Source organism: Amblyomma maculatum, chromosome 10 (assembly GCF_055883805.1).
Source record: "Amblyomma maculatum isolate TAMU_Amacu chromosome 10, ASM5588380v1, whole genome shotgun sequence".
Taxonomy (NCBI): Eukaryota; Metazoa; Arthropoda; class Arachnida; order Ixodida; family Ixodidae; genus Amblyomma; species Amblyomma maculatum.
Genome location: NC_139353.1, coordinates 97030818 through 97055814, shown reverse-complemented (window position 1 = coordinate 97055814; position 24997 = coordinate 97030818). Strand labels below are relative to the sequence as shown.

General features: G+C 44.8%; 1 protein-coding gene across 1 annotated transcript; it reads right to left on the bottom strand.

Moving 5' to 3' along the window:
• Nucleotides 1–6977: 6977 nt before the first annotated feature.
• LOC146177069 (endothelin-converting enzyme 1-like) lies at nt 6978–21724 on the bottom strand. The gene is made up of 4 exons (XM_084581454.1): nt 20789–21724; nt 18211–18642; nt 16719–16901; nt 6978–7166 (listed from the first exon to the last, which is right to left on the bottom strand). Exons 1-4 carry the CDS (start codon nt 21722–21724, stop codon nt 6978–6980), a joined length of 1740 nt encoding a protein of 579 aa, XP_084437580.1.
• Nucleotides 21725–24997: the final 3273 nt, after the last annotated feature.

Sequence of the window (24997 nt, the reverse complement as noted above, 5' to 3'; positions counted from 1 at the left end):
GAAGATTGTGGCAAGCTCTCCAAGAGAGGCGAGTTCCAATTCACCTCATCTGTCTCCTCAGAAACCTGTATGAAGGGCAAGAGGCAACAGTCAGAACTGGGTATGGTCTTACTGATTGGTTTCCAATTGAGAAAGGAGTGAGACAAGGCTGCATACTGTGGCCCTGCTCATTTAACCTATATGCCGAGTGCATCATGAGGAAGGCTGGTCTGGAAGAGTCTTCATCTGGAGTGAATATTGCTGGGAAACGTATCAACAATCTTAGATATGCGGATGATACCACTTTAAAGGCAGAAAGTGCAGCGGAACTTAAGAGACTTCTGATGTGCGTACAAGAAGAGATTGAGAAGTTTGGGCCTAAACTGAACATTAAAGAGACAAACATCATGGCGTCTTGTCCTATCAAGTCCTGAAGCTTTAAAGAACAAGAAGTGGAAGCTGTGACAGATGTTCTCTTCTTGGGCTCCAAGATTACCCCGGAAGGAGACTGCAGCCATGAAATTAGGAGACGCCTGCTCCTGGGAAAGAGAGCCATGGCTAGCCTTGACCACCTAGTAAAGAGCAGAGACATTACACTGCAAACCAAGATCCGTATAACTCGTGCTATGGTCTTTTCAGTTGCGATATATGGATGCGAGAGTTGGACTGTGAAGAAGGCTGACTGCTGAAGAATTGACGCGTTTGATTTGTGGTGCTGCCGGAGACTGTTGAGAGTTGCTTGGATGGCCAGAAGATCAAATCAGTCGATATTGCCGACCATAAACCCTTACGGCTCATTGGAGGGTCAAATCCTAAAGTTAAAGCTCTGCTACTTTGGTCATCTAATGAGAAGAGAAGAGTCGCTGGAGAAAGATCTGATGTTGGGAAAGGTTGAGGGTCACCGGAGAAGGGGTAGGCAGCGAGCGCGTTGGTAAATGGCATCCTCGAGGCGCTGCAGATGAAGTTATGTGATGTTATGATGATAGTGAGAGATCGGAAAGCGTGGCGTGATATGGTCCGTAGGGTCACGAAGAGTCGGACACGACTGAACGACTGAACTGAACTGCTACCGTACGCAACAACTTCCTCCTGTCCGCCACTCTTCTGAATGAGAACGACGGGTAGGCGCACGCTGCTTTCGTCGGTGTGAATTTCGATCTCGGCGTTTTCATCAATGCGGTCTTGGATAGAACGGGACTGTAGGTGGCACTTAAATTCGTCGAAGGTTTCTGCTTGCGGCGAATTGTTTTTGAAATGTATGCCAGACTTTGTTAACTGCGTCACTGGTACAACGATATGCAAGAAGTTCCTGAAAAAGTATCGATAGTAAGCGCACAGCCCAGGAAAGCTGCGCACCGCTTCCTTGTCGGGAGGCGTTTAAAACTATCTGATTGCAGCTGTTCTCTCTAAGACTGGACGAGCGTTATGCTTGCTAACGTTGTGACCAGGGAACCGCAGTTTCTCGTAGCCAAAGTGGTGTTTCTCTGGTTTCAGTATTAGCCTTGACATGTTTATTGCGTCGAGCACTCTCCGATATCTTTTCATGTGTTAAAAGTTCGAAGAGGAGAGAACGACGTCGTCTAAGTATACCAGAAAGGTCTGCCATTTCAAGCCAGTCAGTACAGTATTCATTACAATCTGGAATATAGCTGGCGCGAAGCAAATATCTAAGGGCATTACCTTGAACTTGAAGAGGCTGTTATTAACGCTGTGCTCTCGCAGTGAGTTCGCGGTGAGTTCCGTCGACCTCAATTTGGCAGTATCCGCTCTTTAGGTCAATCGGCAAAAAGCACTTAACTTTGCAAAGCCGGTCCGGTATGTCATCGATGCGGGGGAGTGCGCAGATATCCTTTTTTGTAACGCTATTCAAGCGATGGCATTCAAAGCAGAAAAGAAGTGTTCCACTAATTTTTCTTCCCTTGAACAACTGGTGCCACCTAGGGACTCTTCGATAGATGAATTACGTCATCGCGAAGCACTTCCTTAACTTGATCGCGGAAGGCCTGGCCTTCCTTCTGTGATGGACGGTTTGGCCCAGATGTCGGGTGTGTTCGTCTGTGACATTGCGGTGCTTGATCAGTCGAGTTTGAGGTACCTTCAATGCATATGAAAATCATTCGCTGTAGCTTTGAAGAATGATGCCTATCTGGTCTAGCACGGATAGGGGTAGTGCTGGATTGAGGTCGACCAGAGCTGGTAGCCTTCGTTAGATGCATCACCTTCCGGTTTTTAGGAAAGGGCTAAGACGGCACGGATATCTTCTAGGTCATCCGGAAAAGCTAGCTGCTAGCTGTATCCACTTGACCACTGCGATTTCTTGACCTCATACACCAATCTACTTTTCTCCCGAACCCTGCTACGCTTATTCTTCCTTGGAATCCAATTAGTTACTCTTAGAAACTATAGGTTATCCTCTCCGAGCTAATGTCCTGCCCATACCCATTTCTTCATTAATTTCAATGAGAATGTCAGCAACATGAGTTATTTCTCTGACCCACTCTGCACGCTTCCTATCTGTTAACGTGACACGAAGCGTTTTTCATTCCAAAACCCTCCGCGTTGTCCTCAGCTGAAAACCTCTTCGTTAACCTCCACGTTTCAGCACAATAGGCGGGTACCGGTAGGATGAAATTGTTATACTTTTTACTTTTAAGTGATATCGGTAAGCTTCTAGTCATAATGCGAGTAACTTCCAAATGCGCTCCATCTCAATCTTATTCTCCTAGTTATTTCCCTTTCATGGTGCATATCTGTGGTCACTTCCAGTGCTACCACTGCCTACAACTTCAGGCCAACCACTTCTAAAAGTTCGCTACATATTTTGAACTGGTGAATATTTCAAAGGCTGCTCAACATTGCACTTGTATCACGCATATTAATTTTAGACCTACTTTTCTGTTTCATCTGCTTAGCTCATTAAGGATAAGTTGCAATTATTCCCCTCAGATTAATCCCGAGACAATGTAAACAGCGAATGGCTGATTTTAGATATATTCTCCATCCACTCTGATGCCTAACTGTTCGCATTCCAGGTTTTTGAATGCACCCTCTAAGCAAGCTGTAAAGAGCGCAGGGGAGATCTTGTCTGCTTGCCAAACATCCTTTCCTAATTGGAATCACAAGACAATGTAAACTGCGAATGGCTGATTTTAGATATATTCTCCATCCACTCTGATGCCTAACTGTTCGCATTCCAGGTTTTTGAATGTACCCTCTAAGCAAGCTGTAAAGAGCGCAGGGGAGATCTTGTCTGCTTGCCAAACATCTTTTCCTAATTGGAATTGTATCACTTTCTTTATCCAGAACTCTGGTTTCTGTACTGCCACTATGGCTATCGTCCAGTACTTTCATAAGTGGCTCACTTACACCCTGATCTCGTAATGCCTGCATGGCTCTTTAGGTTTCGAACGAATTAAATGCTTTCTCGTGGTAAATACGTGCTATGTATAGGGGCTGGTTATATTGCGAGCACTTTTCATTTACTTGGTTGATAGTGTGAATGTAACCGATGGTAGAGTACCCTTTCCGAATACCTGCCTGATTCTGTAGCTTTTATGTTATTAAGTACCTTGTACGTAGTTGGTATTATTCTGACTTGTTTGTAATTTTGCAAGTCCTTAAACTCACCTTCCTAAGAATTAAGTTAATGTTAGCGTTTTTTTGATTCCGGTACTTTTAATATCATCAGGCATTGCGTATACAGGGTGGACAGTTTTTTTAGCACGATATCCCCTTCGTCTTTCGACACATCTGTAGTTACGTGATGCTTTCCAGCCACTTTCCTTCTTTTCGTAACTTTAAATGCTTTTTTAACTTTGCGTTTCGTTACTGGTGGAACGTCTGATTCCTCTTCCTTACAGCCAACTTCATATTTTCTTGACTGATTTGGCTACCGCAGAACTCCGTATCAAACTCCTCGGATACCTTAATTACTTTGTTCACGTTAGTAATCAAATTGCCTCCCTTGCCCATAAGTGCAAAAATCTGATTTTCCTATGCCTAATTTCCGCTTTACCGCTTGCAGGCTACGACAGTTCTATAGAGCATGATAAATTTTTCCCACGTTATACTCCTTTATGTCACGCACCTTGCGCTTTTGATTGACTTTGACATCTCTGCCTGTTCTACCCGACATGAACGGTTGCATGCTTTCAATTCATACTTTGGTGTTTCTTAATCAAATGTTTAGAATCCTTAGATAGTGTACCGATATTCTCTCTAACGATCCTAACGCCTATTACTACCGCGCACTAAGTAATGATACCTCTGAAATAGTTGTTCATTGCTTCTAGGCTAAGGTCGGCTTCTTCGGTTATCACAGAATATTGATTCTGCAGTCAGAGCCTGAATTTTACATTTTTCATTACCGCGGATGCTTTGATGAACTTCTTTCCGTTTAGACTGTTCCGTTCCCCTTTCATATTAACTACATAAAACTGAGTTTGCTTAATTTCGATGGGATGGGGATCAAACCAGGATCTTCGGACTTCAGTAGGGACATATGTGAACTATCGGCCACTAATGCTCATCGGTAGAATCTAAGGTGCAATTAGTAAATGCGCGACCCGATCAGCAGTTTCGATAGTCAATGAGAGTAAGAGCACGCCTTCAATACTTTTTTTTTTTCCGGGCAAGTTCGTTCGGAAGCAGTAAGCTTGACACCCAGCAATCTGGTTGTCCATCTCCTAGGCTTGCGTTCGAAGAGGTCAGTACCCTCAATTTAGCATACAGCTCTAAACATATACTGCTGTACCTTTCAAGAAGCAGCCTTGTTTTCGATACTCATTGATCGTATTTTCAATTCTGCTTTCGGAGAAACTGGGTATGCCAGCAGGCCTGGTTTCAAAGTATATACAGGCCATATTAAATTCATACGTATAGTCGGAAACCCCATGCCACACCTTTTTTACGTGGCAGTGTCCCCAGATAGAGTCGCGGGCCTAATAATGAGTGTTACATCAGGGTGATCATACCCTAGGGGTATTGGGGAAGAACGGGGAAAAAGGGGGCATGCTTTACCATATACCCGCTCCCAGCGTTCTGTGATCGCAATATTCTACGCACGCGCATTTGTGCCAAAACATTCCCCAATCCCAATATTTAGTGCCATCATATAAAATAAACACGAGTTCTAAAGGAAAAAAAACCTACATCTCACTAAATAGCAATTGCCTGTATACACCCAAATCCTCTTGCTAATGGATGTTTACAAGTACAAGATACTGAGCTAGTTGGTAATGCCTTCTCAACCACAGCGCAAGGTACGACACACGGACACAAAGAGCCGTGTCTGCCTTTCTCCTGCATGTCCGCGTGTCGTACCTTGCGCTGTTTTTCAGCAAAAAAACTGTTGGTTGAACAGAAATGTCTGCCGATCATGTTAAGGCAAGCAAATAATCTTGTTCAACTCTACTAATATATTAACCTGAGAGCTTGCCGATTGTGAAAATGAGCCAACGTGCGCGATTAGCACAAATTTACAGTTCTCGTGTGTTAAAGTTGGGTCCTATCACTGCGTACGGATGGTCCGCATGTGAAAAGCCTCGGAATTCTATATCCAAGTGTACCTTTTTCAAATTCATTCACTTCTGATAGACCAGTTTTTTTCTCGCCCCATGCGCAAGTGCTCTGGGGCGCGAATGCTGCTGGGGACGCTTGATGCGTCGACAGTGCAGCTTTCTTTGCTTAGCCACATGATAGGGCATGATAGAAACTTAGGTATCATTTGTGCAGCGCCTGGATGTAAATTAGCTGTGTAAATACAAAGGTTCAGCAAGGCATCTTTAGACTGAACAGAACTACATGTACAACGTCCTCATTTATGTATCAACAAGAGTGTTTTCCGCCGACCATTGTGTGCCATGAGTGTTTGTACTGCAGCATAAAAGTGCCCAGGCTTTGACTGAAATGAACATTTTTATTTTTCCAAAAGCAAACGTCATTTCTCTGAAAGGATCAAAGGCAAATACCACCAGCAACTGATCTGAATAGCATAAACTAATACCAACAAGGTAAATAACATACCGCGGGAATATGTTTACATAGTCTTTTATTCTCTATTTACACGCACCAAATAAAGAGTGAACACGTGTGTGTACTTGAAAAAAAAGGAATAAGAAAACAAAATTTTAGTAGGCATGCGTGCTAGCAGAAGTTGACAGAGGGGCATAAAAACAACACATATAACTACATACGTTTTAAGCTTATTACGGCTGACACTAGAAAGACATTTGTTTTCATTAAGTATGTTAGCATTCCAATGGTCAAGTTCCGATTCTGACTTATAGTGTTCAATAAAATCCGCGTGATTACTGTGCTTCTAGCTATGGTAATGCCGAACGAACAAAACCGGGACATTCCAGCATCAATGCAGAATAGTAACAAAACGCACTGCGCGGCTTCCAACATTGATCTTATTAAAAGCTATAGGAGAAATGGGGAGGCAGCGAACGTATTGCGCAAATCATGCAGTTGAGGTACAAGTAGCGAGAACATTGAAATATTTTGGGAGGAGCGCTAAAATGATTTACATGATTGCGAACTCTCTCGAGCCATGATGATACATGTATAGAGTCAAGGATGTACATACGTAGGTGCAAGAAGAGATACAAGGACGTCCACCAGGGCAATAATCTTTCATGCTATCTGATTCCGGTCCATGTTTACAATTGTGGATGATTGTAAAGTGCGATGCACCTGAAAAAACAACGTCCAGGCGGTAAAAGCGCTCTTGCAACAGTCTTCTTGCACTGGGCGATGAACAATCCATTCGAAATGATACGAAAATTGTCTGGAACTAAATAACGCCTTTTTAGAAGTTCTGAAACAGGAACAGGTTGTTGAAGCTCAGATGAATATAACGTGTATTTAAATTGGTGTGAAAGATGATAAGTCTGTAAATATTGCGTAAATATCAAATATCAATATAAAAGTATTGTGTAAATATCATACTGCGAATGAAGTATCGAAGAGAAAGAACGTCGCAGAGCAAACAGTTTTTAAGTGAAGAATGTGCACTTGTTCTTGGGGTTCATGTTCGATCCCGCGACGCAATTGAAGGCTTCAGCGAAAGGCGCGAAATTGGCCATCGCCTTGTTACAGTCGCCACCGTAGAGGTTGTAGCTTGGCGACTTTGCGCAACTCGGGAGGCAGGCTGTGATAAAGAAGACCTTCTCCTCTGTCAGCTCCTGCGTTAACGGGAGGCCAGTGTAATAAGCCCAATGTATAAATAACGGTCATTTCTATAGGTATGTACTGCCGTTGCACACATGACATAACATTTCTACAGGACATCTTGGTTTCGTCAGTGCTAAATGTGGTATTTTGGCAAAAGAGTGTTCGTGGGTAATAAAAATAAAAAAACCGCTCATATTTAGCTGTGCTAATGATATGTTCCAAAGTAAATACCGACGAGCGATCTTGGATGCTTCTTTCGTAGGCACAGCACGTTCTGAATTTAGGAGCGACTATCCTATGACAATTTCTTTCCTTAGACTAACTTTAAACCTCAGCCCCTTCCCCTACCATTCTCGTCTCAAGCGTGGCATAATTCGCCCTATGTTAGAATATGCCGTCATACTTTGAGATCTATACGATCAATCGCATCGAAATGTGCGGAAAAACACGTGGACAGAAGAAACGACTCATGCATATGAGCACAGTATACCATGGCGAATATAGTTAAGAGTCAGCGCACGTCCTTCATCGCCCTTTCTTCTGCCCCCGTGTTTTGTCACGCTCTTCGATGCGATTCATTACTACCGACTCGTTCTACTTCTGTGATCCTTTCAACCTAATGACTGCTGCTAAATTAGTTCATGGTCCTGACATCACACGCATGGTTCGCACATCAGTCGTCTTTTTCTTGACCAAAGTGGTGTATTGTTCATCTCCATTTCCCATCTAAAACCCTTGCATTCAATTCCTCAAAAACCAATAATGTATTTACACAACCAACAGTACGTCATTCATTTGAAGTGTAGGACAAGACGAAGGCATGTGTTTACATAAATACCAATAAATGCTCTAAATTACACTGTAAATATTGATTGTCTCGAAAACGATACAATATGAAGAATCATACTAATGATGTTTTATAACAAACCAGTGATTTATTTTAAACCACATTTTATTTTGTTCGATTTTCTGCCTCCTGAATTCCTGCTGTGCATATCGTTTTAATGTTTATATTACCAATTATTTCTCTTTCCATTGCGCTAATTGTTTGCTCTGTCAAACTGTAAGTTTACGTTCATAATCGACGCTGCCTTGCTAAGGCACTTTAAGAAAGGATGCTATATTGTGACGTGGTAGTGACGTAGCGGTAGGCATATTCGAGACTTGAATTTGCTTGGAATGCTCTCATTTTGCTATCTGGCGCTTGCTTAAGGACAAATTAGTTCAGTGGCGGCGATTAAAAAAGTGCTCGGTGGTTGTCGTGCCATGAATATCAGCAGAATTCGGCAGCGCACAATTTGAAGACGGCGAAGAATCATTCAGATACCCTGCCGAAGGAACCTTGAAACATCTGGAACTTTATGGAAATATTCGTGCTTCGCTGCGATCTCTCGGCAAAATCTCGGCACATCTCGCACCTGAAAGTGATAAAGCCGCGCTTTGCGAGAATGAGCATGAACATGATCGTTCTGTGCACAACAGTAACAGAGATAAGGCTGCGTGTTGGCGGCTGTTGAAAAAATAATGTTTCACGACAGCATGAATAAATAATGAATTAAATAAAATGTGGAATCTATAACTATAGAAAAAATACTCTAGGCATAATTTTCGGTAGTAATAAAACCTTAGGCCGCAAATCAAATTACCTAGATCCAAACAGGCTTGAATATTGACTACACGACCACAGAGTATATCCAAACTGTCAACCAGGCATAAAACACATCTAGCGTCAGTATAGGCACGACCGAAAATAAGTAATAAATGTCAGAATCAATGTCAGATGGCTAAAACACATTCGTTTAACGTACCCACGAACGCTCACAATACCGGCTGGGGGGCGGAAACGGGCTTACATAAGCCACAAAATAAAAACGCGCAGCACCAATTAGCGAGGCCGTCTTCTCGATCACAAGTTGCACCTGTTCTAAATCGGGGCTGTTGTTGACATCACCTATAAAAGTGTCTTCCTGCTCATATTCCTCTAGGTTCTGCATTTTTTGCATCAGGTCAACAATATAGCTGCACACATGAGTGTTCCCCATCTAAACTATCAAGCTGGGTTTGAAGTCTCAGGGAACCGGAGGGCTAAAACCAACCCTGCAAGTAGAATACTATGAACCATGTAGTTGATCAAGGTATTTTGGCATGACAAAGGCAGCAGCCCTTCAGAGGGAATATACTCATACACCATAGTTGATAATTTTCTGAAGGCTATGCAGCACCTGAAATTTGCTTCTCTGCACGTGGCGCAGTTCATGATGCAGTTCTTTAGTCGGTCAACGATGAATGCAGGCTTGAAGCTCTTTTGCTCAGCATTAGCAACAACACCGCGCAGGCAGTAACGTTGCAATCTGCTTTTAGTTTCCGCACTTCCTCTTTATAAGTTTCTACTATAGCTTTTAGTTTGTTGAATAGTAGTCGAATCTCACGCTATTTTCCTATGCAGACCCTATGCTGGACGAAGCTGTGAGAGCTTGTTTGAGCTGTGTTTGTTTGCACTCAAAACGACGACGTTTTCACAGTAGGAGGACGAAGCTGGTAGAGTAAGAACGCACATTTACTCTAGCCATTGAAGTGCAACAACCAACGCCGTAATATGGTTACCACGAGCGGTAAGGATTAGAGGGCCATCCCAAGTTGTCGTCAGTTTCTTGTGCTGGGCGGCGCACGTTACAGTGATGACAAGAGTAGTAGGCCCTGGTGTACGCAAGCAATAACCGTACGACCGTCGCCAGGAATTTGAGGTCACTCATTCGTGTCCTCGTATTGCGTATTGGCTTCGGTTCACGATCTCGTCTTCGTGGTTTGCTGAGCTCGCTGCCGAGCCACACCATTATCACTTCGCCGAGCGACGGAGTCAACTTGGATTCAGGTAGCCTTCTCTTCTACGTTGTCGTCATGTGGAGTGGCGATTTAATGGCTGCGTGGTCATCATTCGTCGTCGATGTCGGAGGATCTTCGTGTTTTCGCCGTGAAGCAACTTCACTTCCAAACGTTCCTTCCTTTATTCTCCCTTGCGTGGGCTAGCAGATCTTTCTTAGACATAGCTGTGTCCCGGCGGTCCAAAGCCGGAGCTGGACTGCGATGGAGGCGTCACAGACGACTTGGCGACACGTGCTCTCATCTTCGCAAGAAGTCATCGATTTCCTTTGGTCGCTCGCCAGGGTGGATTCGTGCGACATCGATGGCAAAACCACTCAGGCCGATACGCTTGTGTAGAAAGTTACGAAAGATGTGTCCAGCCTCCCTACAATGGCAGCAGAGAAGCCGGTTGTTAGAAGTCCTCCAGGCATCGCATTTCCTTGGGCTTGAGGGTCGTGCGTAGGCTTGGCAGGTAGGGCCAAGGGGCGGCTTTCGGGAACAGGCACTATCGGTGAGAGCTTGGAAAATCACGTCGGTGCGCAGGAATCCGTAATGCGGCAGCATAATTCATATCTATGGCTTCTTGCATTTGACTTGTCGCAGCAGTCGCCAGAGGAACTCCCAATGCTTTCTGGACATCCTCACGGATGACGTCCTTGAGTGATGCTACCTGTGGCTGCGCATTCGGCGGCAGGAGTCGGTGTGGTTCTTCACGAAAGACTTGATGGATCATCTCATAGAGGTTATCTCTGCTTGTAGGTGTGGTGTCGTAGTGGCTTGCTGACAGCGTTTCAACAGGCCGGCTGTAGAGTCGCGTCCTTGCTTCTAAGGTCTCTTCTATATTCGCTGCTTCCTGGCGTAACTCCACAGCAGTATTTGGCGACTGGCGAAAAAGAGCTGCAAATAGCTGATCTTTCAATCCGCACTTCAAGAGGTTCACCTTGGTCTCCTCTATCATGCCGTGATTTGCGCGGCGGAAAAAACTCTTCATCTACTTAACATAAGCCACAACAAGCTTATTTGTGAGCTAACTGCTTGATTGCAGGAGGGCTTGAGCTCTTCTTTCAGAAGGAACTTCCAAAGGCCACGAAAACCTCGTGGTATTTGAACCAAACCCGGGCAGGTCCTTGAGGATCAAAGTACTATCTTGTGTTTTGCAGGGACATACCAGCCATTAATTTCTACAACACGGTCGAAATAGTCAATCCAGTCTTCCGCACCTTCAGTGGGCAGTCCTTGGAAGAGGTGGGGGGGGGGGGGGAGGCTCTTGGTGTTGCGAGAAAACAACCCGAACTTTTGACTGGGCTTGCCAAAGTTAACACTTCAAGAGGGGCCTGCAGAAGACCAAGACTGCGCCGAGATGTGTCAACCAGACACATCTCGGCGCATCTCACGACAAAGAGCATGATCAAAGAAAACAGAATTGATAAGCGTGCCAGAATCAGTGCTATGGTCGTATGCCGGCGGCTGTCGAAAATATAACAATTATGTGGATCGTTTGCGGCAATATGTTCATATGTCCAGAGTTTAAACCAGCGGTCAAATGCGATTTCACGGACGAAGGTTGGGAGGTCGCGATCTCTAGGTCAAAATCGGCCTCACAAAAGATTTATTCGACTGGACTGAAGCATTCGCCGTCAGGCACAGCCTACCGCGGCCACCACCCGTGATCAGGAGCAGACTTAGCCCTTGTAACAAAATGTTCACCTACTAATTAAAGTTATCCACCACCATCACCTCGGTCGCCCTGAGCCAAACCTTAACTTTCACAATGGGTTAAGCAGAATTGAACCCCTATAATATTATTGCATTCAGCATGTATTGTTGCAATTTAATTTCCTGTTCTCTTTCATTTTCATAACGCTTCGGTCATTTTGTATTACGGGATAAATATTACCTTGGTGTAAATAATTATACAGCTATCTCAGATGTTACAGCTGGACACAAGTTAACAGCGAAAGAGCATGTTCCCTTTATTCAGAGAAAATATTCGTAAATCATTCGAATCCACCTGTTGTCAAGGCAGTGTAGTAGATTTTATTTCCGCCGCCTATGATGTTACCTCAACATCAAATAAACATAGCGTGTTATGGCCTTTTCACAAGTAACTTCCGGTCGTTGTCACCCCGGATGCAGCAGACTAAGGCCTCGGTGCCGTTCTTCAACAAATACTTGGGCACGAGAACTGTGCCGTTTGCATCAAGGCCTCTGTCGCCTGCAGGAAGAAGGTGCTCCGACATCACTAAGCACGGAGTGTTATGGCCTTCACACAAGTCACTTCCGGTCGTTATCACCACGGACGCAGCAGACTGCGGCCTGGGTGCCGTTCTCCAACAAATACATGTGCACGAGCACTGTGCCGTTTGCATCAAGGGCTCTGTCGCCTGCAAAAAGGACGTACCCCGTGGGAGAACGCGAAGCGATCGCATGTGTCTGGGCGATCGAGCATTACCACGCGTATCTTTATTGGCTCGACTAGACACTGTAGACTGATCACTAGGCTTTAGTATCATCTTCTGTCATACCAGCGTAATGGTAGACGGCCGCTTCGCATAATGCGCTGGGCCAACACCCCCTAGACTAAGAGAATGCCGGCGCAAGTCCCCCTCTCCACAGTCCTCCGGCAGAACAGTGAGATTGGGGATAGATCGGCGGCGCTGAGCGCAAGCGTGCGCAAGCAAGGCGATCTGGAACAACTCGGCCTGAGTGTGCGTGGTTTCCGCCTGTGCTTGATGATTATTAATCCGTGCTGCATAGGCGTTTCCGAGAAAGGTATATATAATGTCTGGGTGTTCATGTGCACCCAGCTGTCGCTCTAACTACGCCAATAGATCCAACGCGCAAGTTTTCAAGTGTTCGTTAAACTCGGCTCAAAATGCAGCGTGGACAAAGGCTACGCCGTGGAAAAACGTCACACCGATTGCGTGCATTGTGGTACGAAAGTGCTCTTGTTTGCTTCCTAATACTCGTGTTGCTATTCACCACTATTTTATTTTACACGGTATATTAATGCGTAGGCGTGCCCATGCCTAGTACAAAATTTCGACAGCACAGCTATTAATAATCGAGTAGTATTCACCCTGTTTTGAGTGCGAAACAAAATTGTTTTTCAACCTAAAATATATTTCTATGGAAACATTTTTACTTCACTAGTGGCCACGGGATCGTAGTTGCCGTAATAAATAATTGGTTTAAGGATGAGTTAGCTGCTCGCTTTGTTAATGTATTGATGGTAATCGCTGCTCCCAGCTTTAGTAGCTTTTTTATGATTAAGTAACAGCTTGGTGTCCAGCACTTCGGTGAAAGTGACCTCATATTCACGACAGGCTACACCGAGCGTCATCAAGATCGTGATATAATTTTTCAGTGCCTTGCCAGAACACTGTTGCATTAGAAGAAATCACCAGGCGGACGAAGACGAGGCTGCCCGTTCTGCACACAACGATGGACTTGAAGTATCCCTGTATCGAGAGTTGACGCAACGTGTGGCCGCCGCTCTTTGGCATAGGCGCTCACACTTTCAGCGAGGAACAAGACGGTTTTATCTATGCGTCTGCATTAGACTCCGGACTGTCTTCGCCTTCCACATAACAGCGTGTCGCGAAGGAACACTAAAGTGATGTCTATGGCTCTGTGTAGCTTTCACAAACCAATGATTTCCGGACGAGGATGGCCGACAGCACTGCTTGTGAAAGATGTGACTGCGAAGAGACAATCGATCATCTCGTGTTAGTGCCCCGTTTTTTTTTTTTTAGCGAAAGACAAACGCCCTGTTGCGCCCTGAACATTCTCGATTTTCGCCTTGTAAAAGGGGATAAGGTCTTCGGTCCGACCTCCCTCGATACAAAGCACTGCTTTGGCTTTGTGATTGGCTTGTGTGACAAGTTGTGACTGCGTTTCTAGCCTCTCTTCCCCTTTTATTCTCATCATTTCTCCCGCTCATTGCAAGGTAGGCAAGTGAAACACCGTTCAGAGTGATATATCTGCCTACAATTCTCATCTTTATCTATCCATCCACCAATACGTTATGATGTTTTCTGCCGAGCCCAGTAATTTATAAAGAACACACCCCACTGCACTCAAGCATACTAATAGGAGAAAAGTCACTCATTAATATTTTCCACGTTTTTTCATTCCTTAAAGAAGCAAAGTTTCTAAACCAAATGTAAAATCTCTTAACTATTTAATTTCAAACCTTGATCTTGGCGCATGATGGCCTGAGTCGCCTATGTGCCATAAAACTCAACACAACAACACAACCATCCAATAATAAGTGTGCTCTTAGATGAATTTTGTGCCGGTGTCAATGTTTATGCAAGAAAAAACTCTGAATAAAGATGAAAATGCCCTCGTCTCTTCATTTGTGCCATTGAAAAAAATTCCAGGTGAATTGTATCAAACTTCACATATACGTCAAAAACTGGCAATATTAGACAACGCAGGTAACCAAAGTATAACTGTCTGCATCGCTAAAACTAAAATTTCAAGAGTTGAAAAAAAAACGCCACTGCGTAAGTGAAGCCAGCTCAAAGGATGATCTCACTATGAGGACGGCACATAACCTTGCCAAGGCATTGTAATAGTCTAGGTGGTGTTGGCTGGCCAGACTTTACCAGTAAACCTGCACAGTGCAATACCGAAAGAGATGAAAAACTGAGTTGCAGACGCTCTGTCCCGTGTTCCAGTTGCGTGACAGAAGTATTAACCGTCGACAGACGAAGTGGTCGCCTTCCTTCATTTTAGCGTCATTTTGCATAACAAATAGTAATTACAGTAAAGTCTGGCAGAGGACGACACACTGCAACGACTCATTTCTTATGTCCAGCGTCATGGCCTTCGATAAAATTACTCCGTGTTGAATTTTACACATAACATAAGGTGCGCAAACAAATATTCGTTGTTAATAATCCCTTGCTGAGCGGAGTGTCATTGTTCCAGAAGCTTTGACTCCGCGAGTGGTGCGCAGCATACGTATGAGGTCCATTCCGGAACTGTCAGGACAAAGGCGCGGCTACGAAAGTTGCGTTGGTAGCCGGGCATGGATCAGGAAGTTGAACTAGCGGATCAGGCTTGCAGGATGTGCCAAAAACCAGACAAGAGGCCAAGGTATCTGCTACACCACTTCAGCCGGCACAATTGCCAGACGGCCCATGGGAAATGATAGCACTCGGTATCGTGGGTCCCTGGAGCGGGCTCCGCATCATTGTCGGATTGCGATTACACTGGTGGCCTATTTTTCAAAGTGGTCTGAGGTGTACTGCTGCTGCGACATCTCCATAACTAGTTACAAAGGTGTGTCAACCGACGCTGACAAAAGTCACCTCCGTCACGCCTCGGGACAGGTGTTGTTAGCGGATAGCCGGGCTGCAGGATAATCTCGCTCGTGTGGCGTCGACAGCAACTCAACATCGACGCGATGCGACTGGCGTTTTGTCCTGCGCTATGGTTGCCTGCTTAGGCGCACCGCGGAATTGCTCCGGCACGCTAGACCGTGCCAAGAGGACGAGTGAGCCTGGGTCCTTTACTGTCTAGGCAGAAAACGAGCGCCGTGTTTGGCGTGATGGGTAGCAACGGGAGAGGAAACGCCGTGAACTGAACTGATCCAGAAGATGTGGCTGAACGGAAGGAAGAGCTTACGCAAAAAATCACAAAGGACAGGCGCGCTAGCGTCGGAAACATGGGAACAACGACCACTTCGCCAAAAGACTAAGCGCATTCGTTAATATCTATACAGAGTTGAACCGCAACGAAAATGGCTCCTTTCGCCTCAAGGAAATGTGCGCTATTGCTAGCTACAATACAGAAAATAAGGCTGAATTCCTTAACATTGCGTCGTAAGATAGCTAAAGCAAACATTAGTTCTGGTTTAGCTCTGGTTAACCCTAGTTGAATTGAATAAGCAACGGTGGAAGTTTCGTTTGTCTTCTACATTATTCCCCTGTCACGCCCTATCAGTGTCAGGTGCTACATTATTGGGAACTCATCCTGTAAGGGTATGACGCGGGAGCGTAAGCTACCAGCCCACATATAAAGTCACACTTCCACCAAGTCATATGAACGTGCCTGCGTGTTGTAGGGGGGACGGGAATGAGACTTGTTGTAGCAGGCTGATTCTGATATCACCCTCCCATATGAAAGCAGTGAGCCAAGTTGGCCGCACCTGCCCATTGTGTAGGCGTAACGTAAATTCTAATGTCATGGCAAGCTGATTATTTATGAGGACACCATAGCTACGCCTCTTCACGGCGTAGCTGCGGCCACACGAGGTCTCACTCTGGCTGTCGTGTTGTAACGAAACAACAATAAAGATTGATATTAGCATTAGCACTGTGCATAATGTTTGTGTGGCATTCCATCGTGGTCACGGCGCAAAAGAAGAAGACAGCCTCAGCACGCCTGCCAAGCAAGTCTGCCAAGCACGCGCAATTCCTTCTTCGTGGTAGCAGGACTGAATGCCGGCGGCTCGCTGTCCCGTGCCCGCCTAGCTCATTGGGTCCTGCCAAATATATTTGTGGAGCCTTGACAGCGAGTGTCTCTGTGGTTCATCTTCATATGTGTATATCTCACAGGGTAAAAAAATCATAAATTATAGCAAAATTTCCAACACGGACCAACCGCTAAACTGAATTAAATAGCTTTCGCACGTGTAAATCTTTTCACCTTAGTTGAAACCCTGCTAATTTTTAGTTTCTGTTTCGCACCTCAGAAAGTTGGTAGCCTTCCTTGTCGTGGTCTTTCTTAAAGGCGGCGTAGACCACTTCCATGCCAGGCACCTCAGGGAACACGCTGGTGTCGTTCCGCAGACAGCCCAAAACGCGTTTCACGAACACAGGATTCACCGCCTGACTCAGCCACGATGATACGATGTTGCCGCGAGGGTCCACCTGTGTGATAAATGCAGTAAGTAAAAAGCCTGAAGAGCACTAAACACAGAAAATCGGCGTCAGAGTCAGAATTTTGATCAACAAATCATGGGCAACGACTGGAAGGCGGTAGCTGGCAGCTGACATGGCCGAGCATATATGCTTCTATCGTTTGTGTGTCATACCGAGACAATATAGAAAGTTGGCGGGAGATGCGACTCGGGTTGCTCGCTTGAGGTGAAGAGTGACAATAAGAATCATTGTTGTGATGTTCTTGAATGCCGAGTAAGGCGCGCTACTCCTATGCTGCGCCGACAAATTCATAATGATTGGTTACACCAAAGCTTATTGTCACAGTAGGCTACCACCATTGTCATGGTGGTAGCCTACTGTATCGCGTCAATATTCTTCAAACCAGCCGCGGAAGTTCCCCGAAGTATTTCCTTTCAGGGTAGCCACTTGCCACAACTGTAGTTTAAGTGAACATCTGTCATGGTCCTTACTGTGTTCGCTGTAACGGCCAAGCTATTGCTCTATCATCTGAAGATCCGTGAGAACATACGTAAACTTCCTGCGTTGTAAACAGGTCGAACTGGAGCTACACTTCCTACGTAACTAGCGCGCACCGAGAAACCAAATGGATCAACGCAAGCGACATTTTTATCTGTTGTATTGTATACTGGATCCATGTTCATCAAAAGACCATAATGTCACATAGTGGTGACAATGACATTATCAACATCTGAGGAGGCTAGAACTTCCTTTGAATAAACTATTTATTGGGCTGACTTGCACCTGCAAAATAATTAAGCAATATACGGTGGTAATAGCAGTGATCGCGCTCAGTGGTTGTCGAAATGAGAATGCCCGTCGCACTCACCAAAGCTAAATTTAAAGTAGGCGACAAGATAACATCAAGATAAAGCCGCAGATAGCGACTAGCGTAATTTGGAACATTGCAGAAACACACGTGAGTAGCAGGAATCTTCAAGATTCCTCTCGGCGCATCTTGCGCGAAAAAACAACAACGATGAAGCCTTTCTCGCGACAACGAGCATAAATAAACAAAGTGATCCTCGTCGTAATCTCTTGACTTCAGTAAGCGACTTCAATATCTTTGTATGCATATGGCACCTAACGACATTTTGAGAAGGCACGTGTTATAAGCCCATGTCTGAATATAAGCAGAGCAGATCGTTTACAACTACATTTCTAGCAATGAGAAAAAACGGAACAAGCAGTGAAAAATATTAGCCATGGTATGACTGTATAATCAGCATAATTCATTATTTTATTCCATACGGCCATATTGAGTTTGCATCGTGCTTACTTTGACGCCCTCTGAGTCCAGAGCTCCTACCAGCTGCTTGGCATAGACGTAGCCCAGACCACCGTACAACATGGCTTTCGTTCCCTCTTTGTAGTACAAGGGTGGTGTCAAAGCTCCCACGGACAGAGATACCTCATTCAGCAAGTCCATATATTGAACGTACGGCTGCTTGGTGCTGTCACGGATTTGCTGCTCTTGAAAGCCGATGTCTGAAGCGACTAGACTTCGCAAACTGCGGCGAGTATTAATCCAGAAATCCGCAAACGACGAGCCGGTCTCGCTGAAGTTAGCATAAGCCTCTTCGAGTCCCTGCGCGGTTAAGAATTTATCGGCTGGCCACAACACCCTGCGGACTTTGCTCAACTTTTCAACGGCGACGTGCATGGTTTCTTTGTCCAACCACGATGCACCTCGGGTTTTCTCTACTGCCACCTGCAAATAGAAGAGTTGCTTAGGGAAGAATCATACCATACCCACACACACGTGCGTACAGATGCACTAAAAACTACGCCCATAAATGGATTTTTTTTCGTACTTGGGTAAAAGGGAGGTAATATGCAACAATTTTACGCAGGCATTGAGTGGCAGGTTGGTTTTGCATGCTGGAACTTGCAGCGCGGAAGTAACTGGGGTGAGATGAGAACACAAACACAACGCTCGTCTTGGTTTCACCTCGTATCGTCCCTGTTAATAATAATGATAATAATAATTGGGTCACATGACAGCAAAGGCGTAGTATCTGTCACAGATGTTCTGCGGACACCTGACCCGGGCCGTAAGGGAAGGGAGGAAGGGGGTGTGGAAGCGGAGAGAAAGAGGTGCCGTTGTGGAGGGCTGCGGAGTAATTTCCACTCCAGGGATCTTTATCGTGCACTGACATCACACAGCACACTGAGGTCCGTGCATGTGTCACTGCTGCGCTGAAGCTTCCACCACGCTACAAATTGCCTGCTTTCCCATTCAACTGAGAGCTGTTACTACTTAAAAAAATGTTTGCCCTCTGAAAGCACCGAACTAGCAGTATAAGCTGTTCATTTTATGTTTCTGTGCTCCGCTTCTTCACGTTTGAATACTGGGACGAATGTCCGTGTCGAAAGCAACAACACCCTGGCATTCCGCAAGTTTTCTATGCGTATTAATTTTAGCCTTATTTGCACCAAATTGTTTTTCAAGTATCGAAAACAACTCAACGGGCGTTGCATGTTTCTTGATCAATGCTTAAATTTTTTTCCGAACGTTTGTTCCGTATTCGCAGTCCTATGAAGAGCTTTGGTCGAGTGTACAATAAAAAACATGACTAGCATCTGAAATGTAGCAATGTTACCTACCCATGATTTCTCCTAGTGCATTTAACATCACAAAGTTCTAGGTGTAGTCGCTTCAATCGATTTCTACTACGCCACTGCTTGCGATGAAATAGAAAGTGCAAAGGGTTTAGAGTTGAATACTCCGATGCGTCGAAAAGACTCATTGCTGAAAGACTCACCTATCTCTATTGCGTCTGCATCGAATTTTGAGAGCACGCAAATTTATTTAGATTGTGTCATACCCCCAACATTCGGGATAGTGCTGTGTTCTGCTTTTAATTACCCGCCGTTTCTCAAATCGGCTGAAATGTTTGTATCTGGTTATCCTTGAATCCTTCTACTCCCTTAGGATTTGGCGTCCAATACCGAGACCGTTTGCGTGTCATTAAAAAAAGAGCGTACTTCAATGAACTAAACCGCCATATGCACAGCGGATGGCGCCAGCAGCCGGCAATCCTAAAAGCTGCTCACTTATCATAAAATGATCTAAACTTCAACCTGGAGGGCCACTAAGAATGCACCAAAAATATACGTGGAACAAGACTTTGGAACGAAATGGGTGTGACGTGACGTGGCGTCTTGTTGGTTACCGTCTACAAGCTTTCTCTCGAGTGCAGGCACCATTGCACTTCGCTTAAATAAATAATTTAAAGCACGCCTGCATTGTTTGAGACAAATTCCTAGTATACAGCCATGAAACAACATTATTTAACGAAAGCGTAGCAACATCCCTGCTTAGGATGGATAGCGTATTGAAATATCAGTGCAAGAGGCCGGTAACACTACAAAACCGGCGGACAAATCAATCCCCGGCCATGCCATTTGCAAATATGATATTCCAAAGGCATGCATGTGATTTTTCTTCTATTTAAGGGATTGTGACAACACTGGCGCCGGTGCTTCTGCGGGACGAGGACGTTGATGCTGTCAGCTCAACATGCTGGCACCGGTTCTATGGCAGGCATGCAGCATATTGTGCTCAGGGGAACAATGATAACCAATGCCACGGCTAACGTTTATTCGTAAAGTACAAACAGGTGTATTAGGCAGTGTGAAATTATCTATTTGTTAGGTTTGGACAAGTTTCTTGAAAATTTATCGCTTTCTTGTTGTTCTGCCTGTTAAGTTTGAAAATAGTTTATTTCCCCCCAATTAAAACCAGTTTATTGCAGTTTTTGTTAACACCGAACGCGTGCGAACAAGATCTCAGCCACTCCACAATGTACCCGGAACATATTATCTTGCTACCATGAAACCACATGCACATATACCTCCAGAATGCTGTCCAGGTGCCTATCAACGCTGCGTCGCTCGTCTTCTGAGAAGTACGCGACCGTGGCCATTGCGGCAACCAGCAGCTTGTAGCTGGCCTCCACCTGAGTTGCACAGAACAGCCGCCGCTGCTCTCGCGCCCAGTGCTTGCTACCATGCAGCATGAGAAGAATGAACTCTGGGTCCGCCACAGCCGCGTACGCGTGCAGGAATAAAACGGCAAAGTGGCGGCGCCATGCGTGGAGCTCAGCTTGTAGGAGTACCTCGTAGGCAGCTCTGAGCGGCGACAAGTCACTTACGAGCATCAGCTCGTCCATCGTGAAGGGTGGGTCGATTCTCAGCTTGGAGGTGAGGCCATATTTGACGGACTTAAAACCCACTACCTTCGTGATACTCTCAAAGTCACGGAGAGTCAGCTTGAGGGGAATGCGATTCTTACGCATGGGCGTTGGAAGGAAGGCGTTGAGAACGGCCTTGAGCTTTTTGTATTCTTCCTCTATTTCTCCAGGCGACGGAGATATCTTGGTGTCGCGACTGAAAAGATGGAACATGTTGGTGTATACTGTCTGGAAATACTCTTCAGGTATAGACATGATGATATTCCTCCACTGGAGCATGCGCTCATTGGGAGCAACATATATTCGTCTCTTCTGGTGGATGTCTGTGGTACTCGGGAGAAGTTTCAGCGAGAACCAAAGGTTCACGTACCAGTTGAAGGCGAGATCAAAGAGCACTTCAATAGGATCGAATTCCTCTCTTGTCTCCTCAGGCCAGGCAAGGCCATGCTCACGCATGAAGTCCTTTAGGACGTCTATGTACGAGCCGGACTGCGTCATGCAGCTGTTGAACATTGCTGCCGCTTTCTTCCCCACTGGTAGCTTACCGGAGCTCTTGTCAAATGTACCGGGTAGCTTTCTGAGCCACACCGTGACCATGTTCATAAGGGCAGAGTCGGAGAGCTCCGAGGAATCTTTAGGCGGCGCCCATTTACCACAGACGTGGGCAGCGAAATCGTCACATGGATCCACTTGATTATCCAGCTGGCTCTCTATAAGACCCCTGCGATAAATACCGAAAATCTTTACTACTTCTTCATATATAATATGGTACTCTTACACACAAACATACCAGTTATATGGGGCCATTTCATCTAATTGGTATCAATATCCCTGCAAATAAATCTACAACGCTCTAGCGGGTTTGTTCGAACGAGTGAAACCGTTCACCCAGTCCACCTGCAGTTTGTCTTTGATGAGAGCAGCGACAAACTGAGAATTTCATTTCATTACGTACTGTATAAATTCTTGGGCTTTTCCAGTATAAAAATCTAGAAATAATCAAAAAACGCCAGAGGCACCGCCGCAGTGGGATGGTGCCTGAACCCGCTTATTCGAAACAATCTGCGACTTAGCCACTCGCTCTGAGAAAACTGGGATATGAACAGCCTCAACACTAGCACATCACAAGATTGCGTAATATAAATTAAAAGAAACTTTATAGCGGTCACTACAGCAGTCTTAGTAACATCAGGGCCAACAAGTCTCTTTAAACCAACCGCGACGTTTTATTCTCTCTATTTCGGTAGGCTGGTAGCCATTCCTGTCTCACGTAGGGAAGCCAGGAGTGAACCTTCTTACAAAGCGCTAACGTTCTGCATTTTGCGCTATCAATATGTGCAGCGTGAATGGGTACGCCTAAAGTACTTTGCGGGTTTGCTCGGGACTGGCCATCGCATACCCAATTAAGACATTCAGTGGCTCCGCAGCGAAGGCTAAGAGGGAACAGGTAGATGGGTCGGGCATTCGTGCTTTTCGTAATGCTGGCTAGGACTAGAGGTGCAGAGAGATAAACTTGGAAAGTTGCTGATAGTGAGGTGAAGTTTAGGCGTCGCTGCTCCTCCCTTCACGGCCGGGTAATCATTTCTTCTCCATTTTAACAAGCCTTCACGTCCACTGAACATTGTCACGTGATGTTTCCGTTGTCGCCGGTCGTGCGTGTGTTGGCTCGGTAGCCGGTAATGATTCATATTCGTACATTGCAATTCCTTTATGCAAGGAGTACTGATTGCAAGGATTGCTGATTACACGCAACATATACATGGCACACGGAAAAACGCAAAGCAAAACAGGTTCCCTCGGGAACCAGTCATGGGTAAAAAACTGCGCTCTGTGTAGATACACCTTTCTTGAAAACAGGCAGATATAATCAAGGGCCCTAATAAGGAATACATCTGCAGAAGAACGATTCTCATAAGCTTTCCGCAAATGGGGGAGATGGGAAATGAAATAGAATAATAGCATCAAAGTGAATTACACCTACCACGCCAAAATACAAGAAAACGAGTTTGGAGAAATGCATGCAGCTTATGCCATTGCGGAGGTGGATAGAGTGTACACGTCCAGTGGATAAATTATGCAATTAACTCTATATGGGATTGTTTTCCGTTACTTATGGCGAAGACAGAATATATTTGAAGGGTTCGCACGTTCCTTTAGAGATGTCTGTTCCTACTGGTTCCAATGTTATAAATTTATGATTTAGTCATGTCTATTTTCTATCCCTTGAAGATTTGAAGCTTGACGTGAAAATATATAATTTAATTTCTTCGACCTTATGGTCTTTCGTATTGATATGCTGTGAAACTGCTTCCTGGAGGTTTTCTCCTGCGTCTGCCCAATGACCAATAAGCCTTATGTCCATAGATTGCCCTGCCTCTCCGATGTACTTTTTCAGACAGAAGAAGCATTCTAGAAGGTACACAACGTTTGAAGATGTGTAATTAAAGCCTGACAATATATGAAAAGTGTAATCGTTTGCAGCTTTTAATAGTGGTTTTTCTATATGATTTTCTATATTTTTGTGGCATCTGGGTCTACAGCAAGGATTTGGTTGTGCTGGATGCCTCTTGTCGAGATTGGAATGTATTAGATTATCTCTGAGATATGCGTTTCGTTTGTACGTTACCGTTGGTGCCCAAGGGAATATTTTGTTCAGGCGTTCATTACACAGTAAGACGTGATGTTGGGCTAGTCGGTTCATGGTTATAACAAAACAGAACTGCGCGATGGAAACGGGATAAGAAGGGACGAATACACACACAAAGCGTGTGTGTATTCCTGCCTTCTTGTCCCGTTTCCTTCGCGCAGTTCTGTTTTGTTATGTTCATTACACGTTACAATGGAGTGGTATTTCCGCGGAATATTGTTTATGATTGGAAGGGAGTTGAAGTATTTAGTTACAAAAAAAAAGCTCGCATTCAGTGTAAGCCTTTGATTATTTCCTGAGCACATTGTTCCGGTTTCATGCGCTTCAGTAGATCTTATAACTTGGTTCATAATCGAATTAAAGTGCTTGCTTTTTCGAGGGCCATATTAAAAGAGTGGTTTGGACAGTTCCTCTGATTTAGTGTTGATTTCAATGAATGCAGTTCATTTAGGTAGTCATTATCATCGCTACATATTCTTCTAGGACATGACACCTCTCATACAAGTTTTCTTGCTTACAATTTTTCCGATGTTGCCTGGAAAAATCTAGGTATTGTTCTTAATACGTTGGCTTTCTGTACGAGGACGTTTTCAGCTTTCCACATTCCAATGACACCATGGCGTCGAGAAATTCTTCTTTGAATTTCGACGACTGACAAGTAAATTTAACGCTACATCGAAGATTTCTAAGATGCGAGGCGAAAGACTGGAGTGGTTCTGATTCATGCTGCCATATCATGAAAATAGCATCAATAGAGCTATGGTATACACTGCGATTTTTTTTTTTTGAAAATGTATTGAGTATATGTGATTCTAAAACTCCTATGAACATATTTGCATATATCGGCGCGAATGAATTGACCATGCTGGTTCAAAATATCTGCAGATAATTGGATGAATCAAACTCTAAATATTGTAAGTTCGGACTAATTTAAGGAACGATAAACTTCACATTCTGGTGGGGGTTGCTGATTAAACGTGAAAGAGAGCCTCGATAGCTTCATCAATAGGTATATTAGTGCAGAAGGCCGTGGCGTAAAATGTGAAATCACGCATTCTACTGTAAGATTGGTTGCGTTATTATTGCGCACAATTATCCGGAGAAACTTAGGTTTTTCCTGCGCAAACAAAGCAGCTCTGTCGGGAGGTATGATAGGTGGTCATTTAGGAATATTGGTACATTATTGTAGAAAGAATTGCTTTTCCGGTATATCTGTGGGGAAC

Coding starts and splice junctions, on each gene's coding strand:
- LOC146177069 (XM_084581454.1), bottom strand. CDS start 21,724: ATGGTCACGGTGTGGCTCAGAAAGCTACCCGGTACATTTGACAAGAGC. Junction 16,902..18,210: donor TGGACTCAGAGGGCGTCAAA/GTAAGCACGATG, acceptor TTTATCACACAG/GTGGACCCTCGCGGCAACAT. Junction 7,167..16,718: donor AAGGCTACCAACTTTCTGAG/GTGCGAAACAGA, acceptor CCGTTAACGCAG/GAGCTGACAGAGGAGAAGGT.